The sequence below is a fragment of the Mus musculus genome, chromosome 18, assembly GCF_000001635.26.
Source record: "Mus musculus strain C57BL/6J chromosome 18, GRCm38.p6 C57BL/6J".
NCBI classification, from domain to species: Eukaryota; Metazoa; Chordata; class Mammalia; order Rodentia; family Muridae; genus Mus; species Mus musculus.
In genome coordinates this window covers 76,888,594-76,901,839 of record NC_000084.6, presented here as the reverse complement: position 1 = coordinate 76,901,839, position 13,246 = coordinate 76,888,594, and the positions used below count along the sequence as shown (strand labels likewise).

The 13,246-nt window shown below is 42.3% G+C and overlaps 1 protein-coding gene across 2 annotated transcripts in view; it reads right to left on the bottom strand.

The window, feature by feature from the left end:
* Positions 1 to 775: 775 nt before the first annotated feature.
* Positions 776 to 13,246, bottom strand: part of Skor2 (SKI family transcriptional corepressor 2) — a 54,332-nt gene continuing 41,861 nt past the window's right edge. The window contains exons 8-9 of one of the 2 annotated variants that reach the window (XM_006526436.3): positions 7,682 to 7,747; positions 776 to 1,524 (exon numbers count right to left, since the gene is read on the bottom strand). In XM_006526436.3, the coding sequence (XP_006526499.1) occupies positions 7,685 to 7,747 (63 nt within the window). In that variant the 3' untranslated portion in view covers positions 776 to 1,524; positions 7,682 to 7,684. The remainder of the gene's footprint in view (positions 1,525 to 7,681; positions 7,748 to 13,246) is intronic. The other variant, NM_001109743.1, reaches the window with a different exon arrangement.

Genomic DNA, 13,246 nt, shown 5'->3' with positions numbered 1-13,246 from the left:
AATCCCAGCAACCACATGGTGGCTCGCAACCATCCGTAATGAGATCTGACCCCCTCTTCTGGAGTGTCTAGGGACAGCTACAGTGTACTTACATGTAATGAATAAAAAATAAAAATAAAAAATAAAAGTATTAAATATCATGAATATATACTTTAAAAAAATTCATTTTCCTCCTCATCCTCTTCTTTGTGTGTGTGAATGTGTGTGCACACTCACACACACACATGCACACATCCGTGCATGCATGTGTGTATATCACATGAATGTGGAGATGCTCACAAGGGCACCACACCCCTGGGGCTGGATGGGCGGTTGTGAGTTGATGGGTGTAGATGTTGGGAGCTAAATTTGTGTCCTCTGCAAGAGCAGTAACTGTTGTTTCTCCAGCTCCATGGTGATACCTTTTAAATATCGTTTAAAGTCTGCCAAGGAATGCCAACGGGGGGGCAGTATCCAGTTAGGATAGTCTTTGGCAACTTCAAGCCAGGAAGTCATCCATGGTGAACCCAGAACTACTACCTTAGAAATTACTACTGTGAAGGGTCACACTTGGCCTCTTCTGTTTATTACATCTAAAAGGCATCTTTGGCATAAAACTATTATATGGATTTGGATTTATCATCACAGTGAAGAGGAAGCCATGGCGATAACCCCACCACCAACTCTGTCAGAAGACCCTGCAGGAACTGGAAAGATTCTAAAGCCATGGATTAGTGCCCAGATGCTGAGGGGATCAAAGGCTAGCCTAACCCTTAATAATCATCTGTGAAGGAAATCTGTTTTCAAAAATAATTTATTCAAATACTTTATGCCAAAATAACTCTAAAAAGCATTAGTTTCTGAGTTGCCCCCAAGCAAATATGCACTTAACTACATGAACACATCTATTACGTCATAGTTTTTTTATTATAGACTTTTTATCCACATGAATGTTAAAGAAACTACAACAGAGTTAAATACCATTTTTGATAACATGATTATATTCTTAATTACACTCAATATTAAACTGTAAAATATTTCCAGAGGAATACAATCTTCATACAGCAGGCAAAGTACCAGAGAGGAAGGGGCCATGTGTGTCTGTCCAGCTTGGTATGGAAAGCAGGTTTGTCTAAACCTAAGTCCCCATTCTGTCTTCTTTCCACTATGAATTACTTCCGGAAGAGCAAAGGATAATCGTATGGCGCCAAAGAGACCACACAAACATTTCCCCACTCAGCACTTCCTACCCTCTGGGATCAGCTATGCTTTCAAAACACAAATATTCAAACTTTGGTTCCACCAAAAGATGTGACAAGCATTGACCGCTCTGGTTGGCTCCCCCCTCCCCCCCCTCCTAATGAATGGCCGCCACAGTCTATTTTACATGGTTGCCCATGCTGGCGCGAGGTCACTTGTCCTTGGCTTCTCTCGAACCTGGTTTTGGTGCCCAAGCCCTTTCAGTTTGCAGTTCTTCTTTCTGCAGGTCCGAAGTGCTCAGTGGTAGGCTGTATCTTACAGAACAAGAGTGAGTGGGTCTGTCGCCTGGGAGGGAACAAAAACACAGGACAACCTAAGAAAACAAGAACACTTAGAGTGATGGAGAAGATAGCTTTATTACAGTTGCAATACATTTCAAATGAGTGTGTGTGTGTGTGTGTGTGTGTGTGTATGCACATGTTAGGTTGTTGTGTGTGTATGTGTGTGCTGTATATGCACATGTATAAGTTGTTCTGTGTGTATGCACATGTATAGGTTGTTGTGTGAGTGTTGTATATGCACATGTATAGGTTGTTGTGTGTGTATGCACATGTATAGGTTGTTGTGTGAGTGTTGTATATGCACATATATAGGTTGTTGTGTGTGCATGCACATGCATAGGTTGTTGTGTGTGTGTTGTATATGCACATATATAGGTTGTTGTGTGTGCATGCACACTGGAGTACATGCATGCCTATTAATATGTATGTGTAAGTCACAGGTTGATGTCGGTCTCTTCCTACATCACTCTCTCCTCTATTTTTTGAGGCAGGGTCTCTCACTGAACCTGGGGTCCCTGATTTGGCTAGGCTGGATGGCCAGTGAGCCCTGGGGATACCCCTGTCTCTGCTTTACCGGTGCTGGAGTTTCAGAAACACACAGCTGCATGATCGATAGGCATGCAAACTCAGACCCATATGTTTGTGAAGCAAGCACTTTGCAGACCCTGGATACGTTTTTTTAAAAAATGTAGGTATGCTTAGTATCTTTCTTGTGCATATTTGTATGTTATGCAGGATTATACATCTCTGCTGACTTTGAAACAAACTAGAACTGTTGGTGGTCTGCTTTGCCTTGCCTGCTTCACAGGAAAGGCATTTGACTGGATTTAGAAACTCCAGTTTGCTGTTGCACAAGAATTAAGCCAGCCTGTCATGAAAGAATAGACGCAATCCATGCTCCCTCACCTGCTGGTTTTGGTTAGATGCTCTAAGACATGCTATTTTGATTATTTATATTATTGCTTTGTCTTATGACATAAGAGAAACTGTATAAAAAGCCTAAAGGATCTGTTATTCAAAATCAACAAGAGCATCAGATTGGCACATTCATAACTGATGACAAGAGGTGAAGCAGACTACAGGGCCATGGGGTTAGAGAAGCCCAGATAAAGTTCAGAGTCTCGGTCCGCACAGCAGATAGTGTGCCCATGTCTCTGCTCATCGTGAAGGATGGAGAAGCAGCTGGCTGTGTTTCAGTGATAAAATAAGGATTAAATAAAACAATTGACATAAGTGCTGAGGACAGTGGGGACCCATGGCTATTCTCAGTGCAGGTTCTGAGAAGACCTTTGTCCTCCACCGTCTGACAAGTACCTTCCTTTCTTCCTCTTTTCTCATTGCTTTTAAAGTTTTTCCTCTCTCTCTCTCTCTCTCTCTCTCTCTCTCTCTCTCTCACACACACACACACACACATGAAGTGAAAACACGAGGAATTTAGCAGAAGGGTAGATATTCTCAATGTCAGTGTGTGCGCAGAAGCCACATTTTCAAACCCGCTAAAGTGTCTCAAGTAGCAGTTAGTGATAGAAAGAATGCAATTAGAGGCAAAATAGGTGGGTCATCTTCTGTGCCTCGGTCACACATGCTCCCGATTTGGTTTTAATAAGAGTAACCTCAGGAGCTGGAGAGACAGCTTCATGGTAAGCACGCACCGCTCCCGCAAGGACCGGAGTTGGATTCCCAGCAGCCATGCTTGCTTGATTCCACCTGCCCATGACTCCAGGGAATCTGACACCTTCCGCTGGGTTCTGAGGGTACCTGTACTCATGTGTACCCTGCCCCCTCCCCACATAATTAAAAATAAAATAAAACTTAAAAAAAGAAAAAAAGAAAAGAAAAGCAGTCTTCTAGAGAAGGAGAAAGAATGCAGCAGAGAAGTCTGGGATGCAGGAGTGATCCCCAGGGCTGCAGAACAGGAAGAGACCTCGCCCTTTTATAATGTATATAAAACATTATATGTAATGTAACAATGTAACACGTTAATGTAATGTCACAGCAAAGCCAAAACCACTGGCGAGGTTACATTGTGTAACATTTAGAATCCCGCCTGTTCCTCAGCAGCTCTCGTATCCAAAGAAGCCAAACAGATGAGGACTGTGAATCCTGGCGTTATCAGTCCAGTCGCCAGCTCTGTGGCCTCCCTAAGCTTCAGTGTTGGGATCTATGAAACGGGGTCTGAAATGGGATCTACCTTACAGACTTACAACAGCTACCTCCCAGAGCTGTAAACCACACAGGTAATAGAGCAGAATCCGTTTGGTTCTGGATCTGGCACGGTTAATGCTAAAGTAATGGTAGATAGTGTTGTTACAGCTTGGAGCACAGTGTACCATGGTAAATGAGCCGACCTAGGATGCACTTGCCACTTAGGTAAAACAATTTCATTATTTCCTGGTAAAGACATGGGGGTTTTAGCCAGTTATCTGAGTGACACTTGTAAAAGTATGAAGGTAATTAAGAAAAGAAACAGTGATAATTAGAGCAACATAGACATTGTAACATTTTCTTTTGGGGTTAGAGATTGCAGGCAGGTTATATGAGGTGTCTAGACAGGAGCTGGTCAGAGCAATCATTACAGACAAGGATGAATACCAGAAGTGATTCTGAAGTTAAAAATGGGCCCAGGGTCTAGAGAGATGGGCTCAGTGGTTAAGAGCACTTACTGCTCTTCCAGAGGACAGGGTTCCCTTTCCAGCACTGGGAAGGCTCACAGCCATTGACCGCTCTGAACTCCTGCACATACATGGTGCACATACATACAGGATGCACACACACACACACACACACACACACACACACACACACACACACACACACAGAGAGAGAGAGAGAGAGAGAGAGAGAGAGAGAGAGAGAGAGTCAAATAAAATAGGAAGGGCCCAGGTAAGTTGGATAGGTTTCTTAACTCTTTCACGTTGCTTTCCTGAGCTCGCAATACAACAGACTAGCCAAGCAGAACAATGTCTAATCTAATGGGGCTTGTTTTAGTAGATGCTTTAGAGATAAATAAACTAAACTACCCTTTACACAGCTGGCTTCTAAACAAATAGAATTCATTGCCCCAAAGGGGACTGTGCCTAGGTTGAAGAAAGACTTTAAATAAATCCACTGATAATGACTATTTTAAGGGCGGGTGAAGAGTGTTCAGTGCATACGCCGTAACTGTCAGGTTGGTGTTAATAAGGTTGGCTCTTCCGGTGGAATTACAGTTACTGTGCTGGCCTGGGTGGATGCTTTAATTTGACACACCATGGAATTTCTTACGTTCTAACAGAGGGCCAAAGAAGATTTGTGGCGCAGTGGTATGTGGCAGTCGTCACTGAGCTTATTAAATGGATTGCCTGTGGTTTTGAAAAGCTTCCTCCCCTTAATATTCATATTGGAATCCACTGGGTGGTATGAGCATTGCCTTAAGGGTCACTCTTGCATAAGACGCTAATGCATCAGGCCCTAATTTGGAAACTTGTGGTCACTCAGGAAGACAGAACAGCCTCTCTCCCTTGGTGTAACGATTTTTATCTTGTAATCTCTCTTGGGGTAACTCCTCGAAGTCTCTACCCACTGAAATTCTGAGACCGCCTCTAACAACATGGTCGTGATTCTCTGCTTGGCTGACTTAGCTAAGCAGTTAAGTAACCGCTAATCTTTCCAAAGCACCAGGGTCTACTTAGAGAAATCCCTGTTGTCTGCAAGGATGGAAACAAAATCAGCATGAGGGAAGCATTAGTTACTAAGCATAAATCAATCTTCCTCCACGGTGGCGCGGCCATGTGCTACATCGCTGGTAGAGATTTCATGACTGTGAGGGTCACTGTGTAGGTGCGAGACGGGCTTTTGGGACAAGCAGGGCAGATGAGATGGGAGGGAAAGGAAGAAAAACTCGTTGACATTCTTACACATGTAAGACCCTCTCTCTAATGGATGATTCTCACAAACACCAAGGCAAACATTCAATACGACATCTTTTACGCGAGGCTCACAAATATGCGAAGCTAACTTATATTGAGGGCAAGACATGGGAGAAACTGGTTGGGAGCAAGGCAAGACTGTCATTGGAACTTAAAAGCAAATTTATCTTGTAAATACTGACTCTGTTTTGACTGCAGACTTCACCACTTATTTGACTTCATAATTTGTAGGCTTTGCCAAATGAGTGTTCTACAAAGGTTATTTTTAAACACTCACGCTAATATATTTTTCTCCTGATTTGAAGAAAATTAGTTTGGCATTTTCAAATACTTATAACCACTCATTTGGGATGTTCTTGTCTTGATTACCTTTGATATCCTGATTTAAGATGGAATTTGAACAACTTATAGCATTCTCATTCTCTTTCCTAGTACCAGCTTTCTCTACCACAATAGGGAAAAAAAATCAACATGCCAACATCAGACTCAGGAAAAAATATTTCAGCTGAGAGCCAAACTCACACAAACATTTGAATTTAGCTTCATGGAGACAGCATAGGATGCTTTTACTTAAATCTCTGCTAAGGACAAGGTGTCCAGGATGGAGTAGACAATACTGCGTCTAAGGCTGTGTGTGCCTTGGCACCTCTTCCTAGCTTGGCAACACAGACACAAGATGTCACATCTCCCTTCTCTGCATTTCATTTCCTGGTGTACAAAGTGAAGAGACAGCATAAGATTTGGAGAGACAGATGAAATGGCGGCATTATCATTACCAAAGCAAATACTGAAATATACTCCCAATAGAGATGGCAGCAAGGCCAGCCATGCACACATGGTAGATACACAATGTGCCGAAGAGAAGCTCGTGCGAGAGAAAGGACAGTGAACCTACTTTGTAAGGGTTTCCCTCACAAATAGACTCTAGCGAGTTAAAAAGACTATTAAGAGCGGGACGTCTCACATCTTCTGAAGGCAACGGAGAAAATGCATCTCTTGCCCAGAAGCAGGAGGAAATGCTACTCCGAGGCTTGGGAGATGATGCGGTGGGAGAAATGCTCGCTGTGAAAACACAAGGACCTGAGCTGGGATCCTTGGTACCCAGAGAAAAAAATCTGGGTCTGGTGGGCCGTGTCTGTAACCCAATCGCTGGGGTGAGGGGATGGTAGAGACAGGTGGATTGTGGTAGCTTGCTGCCGCTAGTCTAGCTGAAGTGGTGACTTCCGGTTTCAGTGAAGATATGGAATCAAAGAGTAAGATGGAGAGCAATATAGGAAGATAACCCAGCATTGACTTCAGGCCTTCAAATTCTGCATGGACAAGTGTTTCTGCGTACATACGTACATACATGCACGCATGCATACATGCACGCACGCACGCACGCACGCACGCACTCATGAATACCCTGGACTTGCCCTGATTCAGAAATTCTGACCCTTAGATCATCCTAACCCATTTTTCATAGAAACAAACATGTTCTAGGTTTTGCAGTCTTACAATTCTAATTAACAAGTGTGTCTTCCTTGTTAGGAAGGAAGGCTCCAAAAGGCTGCTTCCGAAATTCTTAGGCATGCTTTGACTATACTTAGAGAGTTTTCACTGCCTGTTTTCCCTTAAGTTTATTTATTTATTTTTGTCTTTTAAATTGTTGCCAGGAAAGTGACCTTGAAGCTGGTTTCATTTGCAAGAACTATTTTGGTTTAGGGAAAGGCCGGCTCACTATTCCCTGACCAGAAATTCTCCGTAATCAATATTACTCCTCGGTTCATGTCACCAGAAGTCACCACCTCATCTGGACTAGCGGCAGAAAGCTATCACGATCTACCTGTCTCTACCATCCCCTCACCAGCGCTTGGATTACAGACACCGGCCACTAGACCCAGGTTTTCTCCGGTTGACTCACGGAGAGTCAGACTCAGGGAGACTTCTGGCAACAGTGGTGAGAGAAGACACACTGCTCTAGTTTCAGAGGGGCAGAGAGAAGGAAACATCATAATATAAATGATTCTTGTTTCTAAAGACTGGATAGAGACATTTGTATATCTAAGAGTTTGCCATGGCATTTCTAGGAAGCCCTTAGCCATTCATTTAGGAAGTCCGAGCCTGGGATTACAAACACATTTGCTATATTGACTTAAACACTGGAGACAACTTTCTCAATCCCTCGGGCTATTACAAACACCTCAATGATGAGCACACCAGCACTGGCAGGAAGAATTATTGAGAAAACCTGTGTCCATTGGCAAATCTCACCTTTTAGCTTTTGCTGAGATGGGCGCCAAGCTTCTCTTTCCTGATCAAGCTTGCTGCATAGGGGATCTGTAAGACAGAAACAGGCAAGGTCATCAAGCCGGAGACAGGTGCTCAGTGGAGACCCTTCACCCCTAACAATGCCAGTGGATCTTCCCTGCAGAGAACAGAGCCTTCTCGGCTCAGCAGTGCCAGGCTGCTGGGGCACAGCATCGGAAAGGCCACCTACAAGCAATCGCAAAGAGGAGTGTGTTGCTACAGAGTATCATTGAGGTTAAAATGAGGCTTTTAACAAGGTATTAATAGTATGGTATTATTAGTATTTGACAAGTGAGTTACAATGTTGAAATAGGTCCAAGGGGCACAAACGATGAATGTGATTACAAACTAGCACAAGGTAATTGGTTTAATTAGAGTGCTTCCTTTATAAAACATGCTACCATTGTGAATCACAAAGAAGACTAAGCATAAATTATTACTGTGGCTAAATTCTCAATTACTGATGAGAAGAACTAGAAATAACCGCACTGAATGGGAGACATGGCTCACTCTAAGTGGAGGGCCTTGAGAGTGAGTCTGAAGAGTGGGTTGTGAATGGAAGCCTATCACATTTGATATGCGACTTTTCATTAGAAAGTCCAAACGGCTGAGAGGAGACATACATTATTTACATTTGTTTTTACACTGACCCCGGTCAAACGACTCTGTCATTGTGTTATTCTAACCCTGTTCAAGCAACTCAGTCATTGTGTTACCTGCCTGCATCATTCTGAGGTTAAATGTGGGCTCTAAATTTGCATCTATGCTACATTTGAGGGGACAAATATCCAGCCCTCTTTTGATATTTTATTTATTTTTGTTTTGTGTGTACGATTGTTTGGCCTGCACGTATGTGTGCACACCAACTTCATGCAGTGCTGTGGAAAGGCAGGTGGGGCTGAAAGATTCCCTTGGAATAGTTAAAGACTATCGTAAGCTACCATGTGGTTGCTGGGAATTGAGCCTGGGTCCTTTGGAAGAGCAGTCAGTCATCTTAACAGCTGAGCCATCTCTCTAACTTCAATACCCAGTCTTTTAGAATGTAACCCAAAAGATGACTGTTATATACAAGTAGTAAGAGGAAAAATACAATCATTTCCCTTCACTTAGATAACACTTCCTCTCTGCCTCCTTCTCCCTCTTTTTCCCTCCCTCCCTCATCTTTCTTCCTTCTTTTCTTTATAGCTCAGACTGAGTTAAGCTTGTGATCCTCCTGCCTCAGCCTCCTGAGTATTAGGATTATAGGTGTGCACCAGTATGCTTGGCTATGGAGTATTTTGATATTTTGCTAATGCATCCCTCACTCCCAGCCTTTTAATGGGCATTGGGTTTACTCTCTTGATCTACTCACTGGTCTACACATGAACCTTTATCAATGGAAAGAGACTGTGAGATGACAAGGCTATGGTGACTAAGATAAGTGGGGCCATTTTGCTATAAATTGTTCTAATGGACAAGAAGAAGAGAAAAACCAAGCACCTCTTCATTTTGAAACACGAACATGTTAGATAAAGCGCAAGCAGCAGCATTGAAATTAGTGAACCACACAGCAGCATAAAGTGTTCAGATGGCAGGATGTGGGCTAAGATCACTCAGGTAGATCTGACAAGGGCCGTTAAATAGGGACCTGCTCTAGTCACTTCCTCTCATGGGAGGTTGTGTTATACCTGTTATTCAGAGACACCCTTGAATGGAGGTTTCCCATTCTGGTGTAGGTGGTAGATACCAAAGAACGTGGGTGATCTCCCTTGTAAGCTGCATAATACGAGGGTCTTGAATGGAATTTTATCATTTAGGATAGCAAGATCTGATATAGACCTCCGAGTGAGGTGATAAGTCAACAGAAAGACATGCTTGTTCCACTTCCCTGTTTACAAAGGGTATTTAAAATGAGGATCAGATACTACGGGACTTTGTAGGGGCCTTTTATGTTCAGGGCAGTGTAGGAGAGAAATTCATAGCATCCTGGACCACTCCCCAAAGTGAGTAAACCACATGCTAACCCAGAGATAACTGCAGGAATGATGCTCCTGTCAGTCAAGTCTCATATCTCCCCTTTTGCTTCCCCTCCTCTCCACTCTCCTCCTTCACCTCCCTTGCTCACATTTTATCTAGCTAGGAAAAAGGGGGTGGGGCTATCTCCAAATAATAGCATCAGGGTCTCAGAGCTCCAGGTTAGAACTTAAATGCCACAGAGAGTTGTCCACATACAAATGCAGGCTTCCATGTCCGTGTCTTTGGAGCAAGGATAAAATAAAAGCCAGGCAATGCAAGGGCAAAGAGCCCGTGCATCCGACCCTGCATCATAAATGGTAAATAAAGATTGCCACGTGGCCCACTCATTCCTTAAAACTATACTAGTTTACAGAGTCCAAGGCACACCTTTCCCTGAACATTTTCACATCTCTGAAATTGGATGTATGATGATTGATGGTATATTAGAATTATAGTTGGAAGCTTTTTTTTTCTCTGTGAGTCATTGGGCAACGGTACCTTGTTCAGTTGATGGTTTCTCAGACTCGACAGAACATAATGCTGGATTTACAGATGCCAGCAAACACTCCTGACTTGGGAGCTTCGTATTACAAAGACTTACAAAGCTCTCTTCATTTTGACCAGTGTGGAAATCATGAGGCTTGGATAGGGAACTTTGAAATGTTTATAACTAATAACTTATCCAGTTGACCCTAAGAGGACAAAGGCATTGGTATCTCACCAAAACAAAACAAAACAAAACAAAAAACCAACCAACCAAACAAACTAAAACCAAAAACTTTCTATTTTGTGCCAGTTAGTTTGAGTTCAAACACTCAGGTGAGTCAATATCTCGAAGGTAGACGCGTGACAAGAATGCCCCAGAATGGAGAGACGTCATTGTTAAGACACAGGGCACTTGATCACTAGAGGAAAAAGGCGCATAGTGGTCAAATTGTCTATTCTATAGAGTCTTACGGAAGCGTCTGTGGAAGTTCAGATTTTCATCAAGCCCAAAGGCTTGCAGGGACCTCCTTAATACATATACTTAGCCCCAAAAGCAAAGCTTCTTAATGTCTCTGGGAATCTTTTTGTAAAAATGCAAGACAGGGACAGTTAGTTCTGTCTGTCTTTTATAGAAATTAGGTCAAGTTCTCCTCCCAAGGAGACAACATCCGAGGAAAGATGGTTGTCATCGAGAGGCTGTGTTCTCACTCAGGAGCGGGCTCAGAAAGACTTACAGTTCCTCAGTAAAGAGCTACCGTGTTCCCATCCCAGGGAAGTGGTAAGCTGGCTTTACCATGAATGAAACATCAGTACTAAATTTATTGCTTGAATGTTATTTTAATTGAAGGCTTTTAGTGGGAGTGCTTCCAGTTCCCCGACTGCCTGTGACTGCAGCTTTCTAGAACAACAGCAGAGGGCGCTTCAAGACTGGCACATGTCTTATAACTCTAAGCCTGGGCAGTAGCTGTCAGGCAGGTTCAGGGGCTAAGTCTGGGTCTAGCCTTGAATTGATGGGGTACTCTGTACTGGTAGTTGACAGCATCCTTAAAGATCTTGGGGTTTGAAGAGCAAACCTACAGTAATTGCTTAGGCGGGTGTTCTTTCTTAAAGAACAGTTGTCAAATTAACAATGAAAAAAAAATCTCATCAAGTTCTTGCTAGAAATTATTACATTTTCCAGGACTTAAGTCTATTTCAATTAAAAGGTCATGTATGGAAGAAAACATCTTTACTTTCTTCCCAAACCTAATAGACAGTATATTTTACTTTTAAAATTCTCCTGCAGGTCCTGTGTCTTTTATTACACTAACCACTTAATATTTTCACAAAATTGCTAAATTTTAAGAGTTTTGCATTTGGTTCATAAGTAGAGAAATGTCTACTTTTTGTAGAAATAAGTCTGACTTCATGGAGAAAACACTTCAAACATTTGAAAACTCAGAACAGGGATGGCAGGGTTTTTTTTTTTTTCCACACAAGTAATTGAAAATTCAAATTTTAAGTATTATTTTAAGAGTTAGCATGTGGCCTTTTATAAATGTTAAGTAATCTAATTCTGCATGTGCTTTAACACTAGCATCACAGTATATATATATTCATTTGTAAGTGCTCAAGGAGATGCCATCATTTGACTCTATAGCCATTACAAGTTTGTATTCAACAAACTAGAATAAGAAAGCACAGAAATTATAGTCAGCAGAGGATCTGAAAAATGTAGGAACCAAAGAAATTCATAATTTTCTTTTTATGGCAATGATACCCAAGATGCTTTCCGTGGAAGTATTTCGAATAGGAACACCGTGTAACAATACAAAAGGAATGTGCTCTGCATCTACAGCAGCCATTACCAAATATGATGGCTTTAATATATTTTTAATTCTCCAGGATTGCAGGATAGGCCAGGTTTTACTTCATCTGAAGAAAAGAGTGTATATTATGTGATTCTACGGTATGTAGACTCTGAATACAAAATTGCCGTAGCGGCTTACTTCGTTACCAGGAGGCAAAGTTCACAACCATATTTACAGACAGAGAGACCATTCCACTAAAACCGGGAAAGCAAATGAAAGCATGACACTTGTTCACTCCTTGATAATCTTCAGATATTCTCTGAAGATACCCCCACAGGTCCTTTATAGATACATAAAGCTGAAGGAGGAACTGGATAAGTTACTGTGCAAACAACATCGAGCCACTTGTCTCATTTCTAAAGTAGGTAGAATTCCCAAAACGGGTCCTTTCTGCCCAAAATCAACTCTGACACCAGGCTTATTCGGTTCTACTATTGCAGACATTATTTTGAGAAGGGCCATGCTATTCTGCTGGTCACTCATACTGGTCTCCAGGAGCATTCATGTTTATTCTTCATATGTCTTTGGATTATAATATTCCTGCCAGGTTCAGCCTTACAGAAGCTCATTTTCGAGAGAACGGACACTCAGGGGATGTGCCTTGAGTCCAACTTGGTAGACCTTACGACATGTCTGCTAGTTGCAGAGAAGTAATAGCACAGTAGCTCTCCATAAGTCACTTGTGTACCTTCCTGTACTGGTGTAAGAGAGCATGTGGGGGCATCAGACTGACCTGGGAAAAACTGAGAAAGAATGAAAAAGACTGGGTGTATTGTGTGGGAGGGCTTGAGGTGATTGTTGCAACTAAATGTTTGTTTCAAGTGTTGACTGGGTTCTGGAGGCAGCTCAATAGCCCTGGGTGTCCAAAAGAGAGGAAGAAGGAGAAACAAAGTCATGTTTGTTTTCTTAATTTTTATGTTGTTTGCCTTTAAACGGCTGTAAATTTCAGGAATTATATTGTATCCTAAAGAGGTGTGTGTGTGTGTGTGTGTGTGTGTGTGTGTATGTGTGCCCGCACTTGGGAGCACAAGTGTTTCATTCATCCCAGGAACACTTTACTACCAAGTGGGGTGTGACATAATAACACCTGCTGTGTTTAGTAATACCAAATTGTATCTCTCATGTATCTTGAAAGACCTGGGACATTTTCTCTTCTAGCAACAGTGCATGCTGTTATATGGATACATCATTCTTTCCT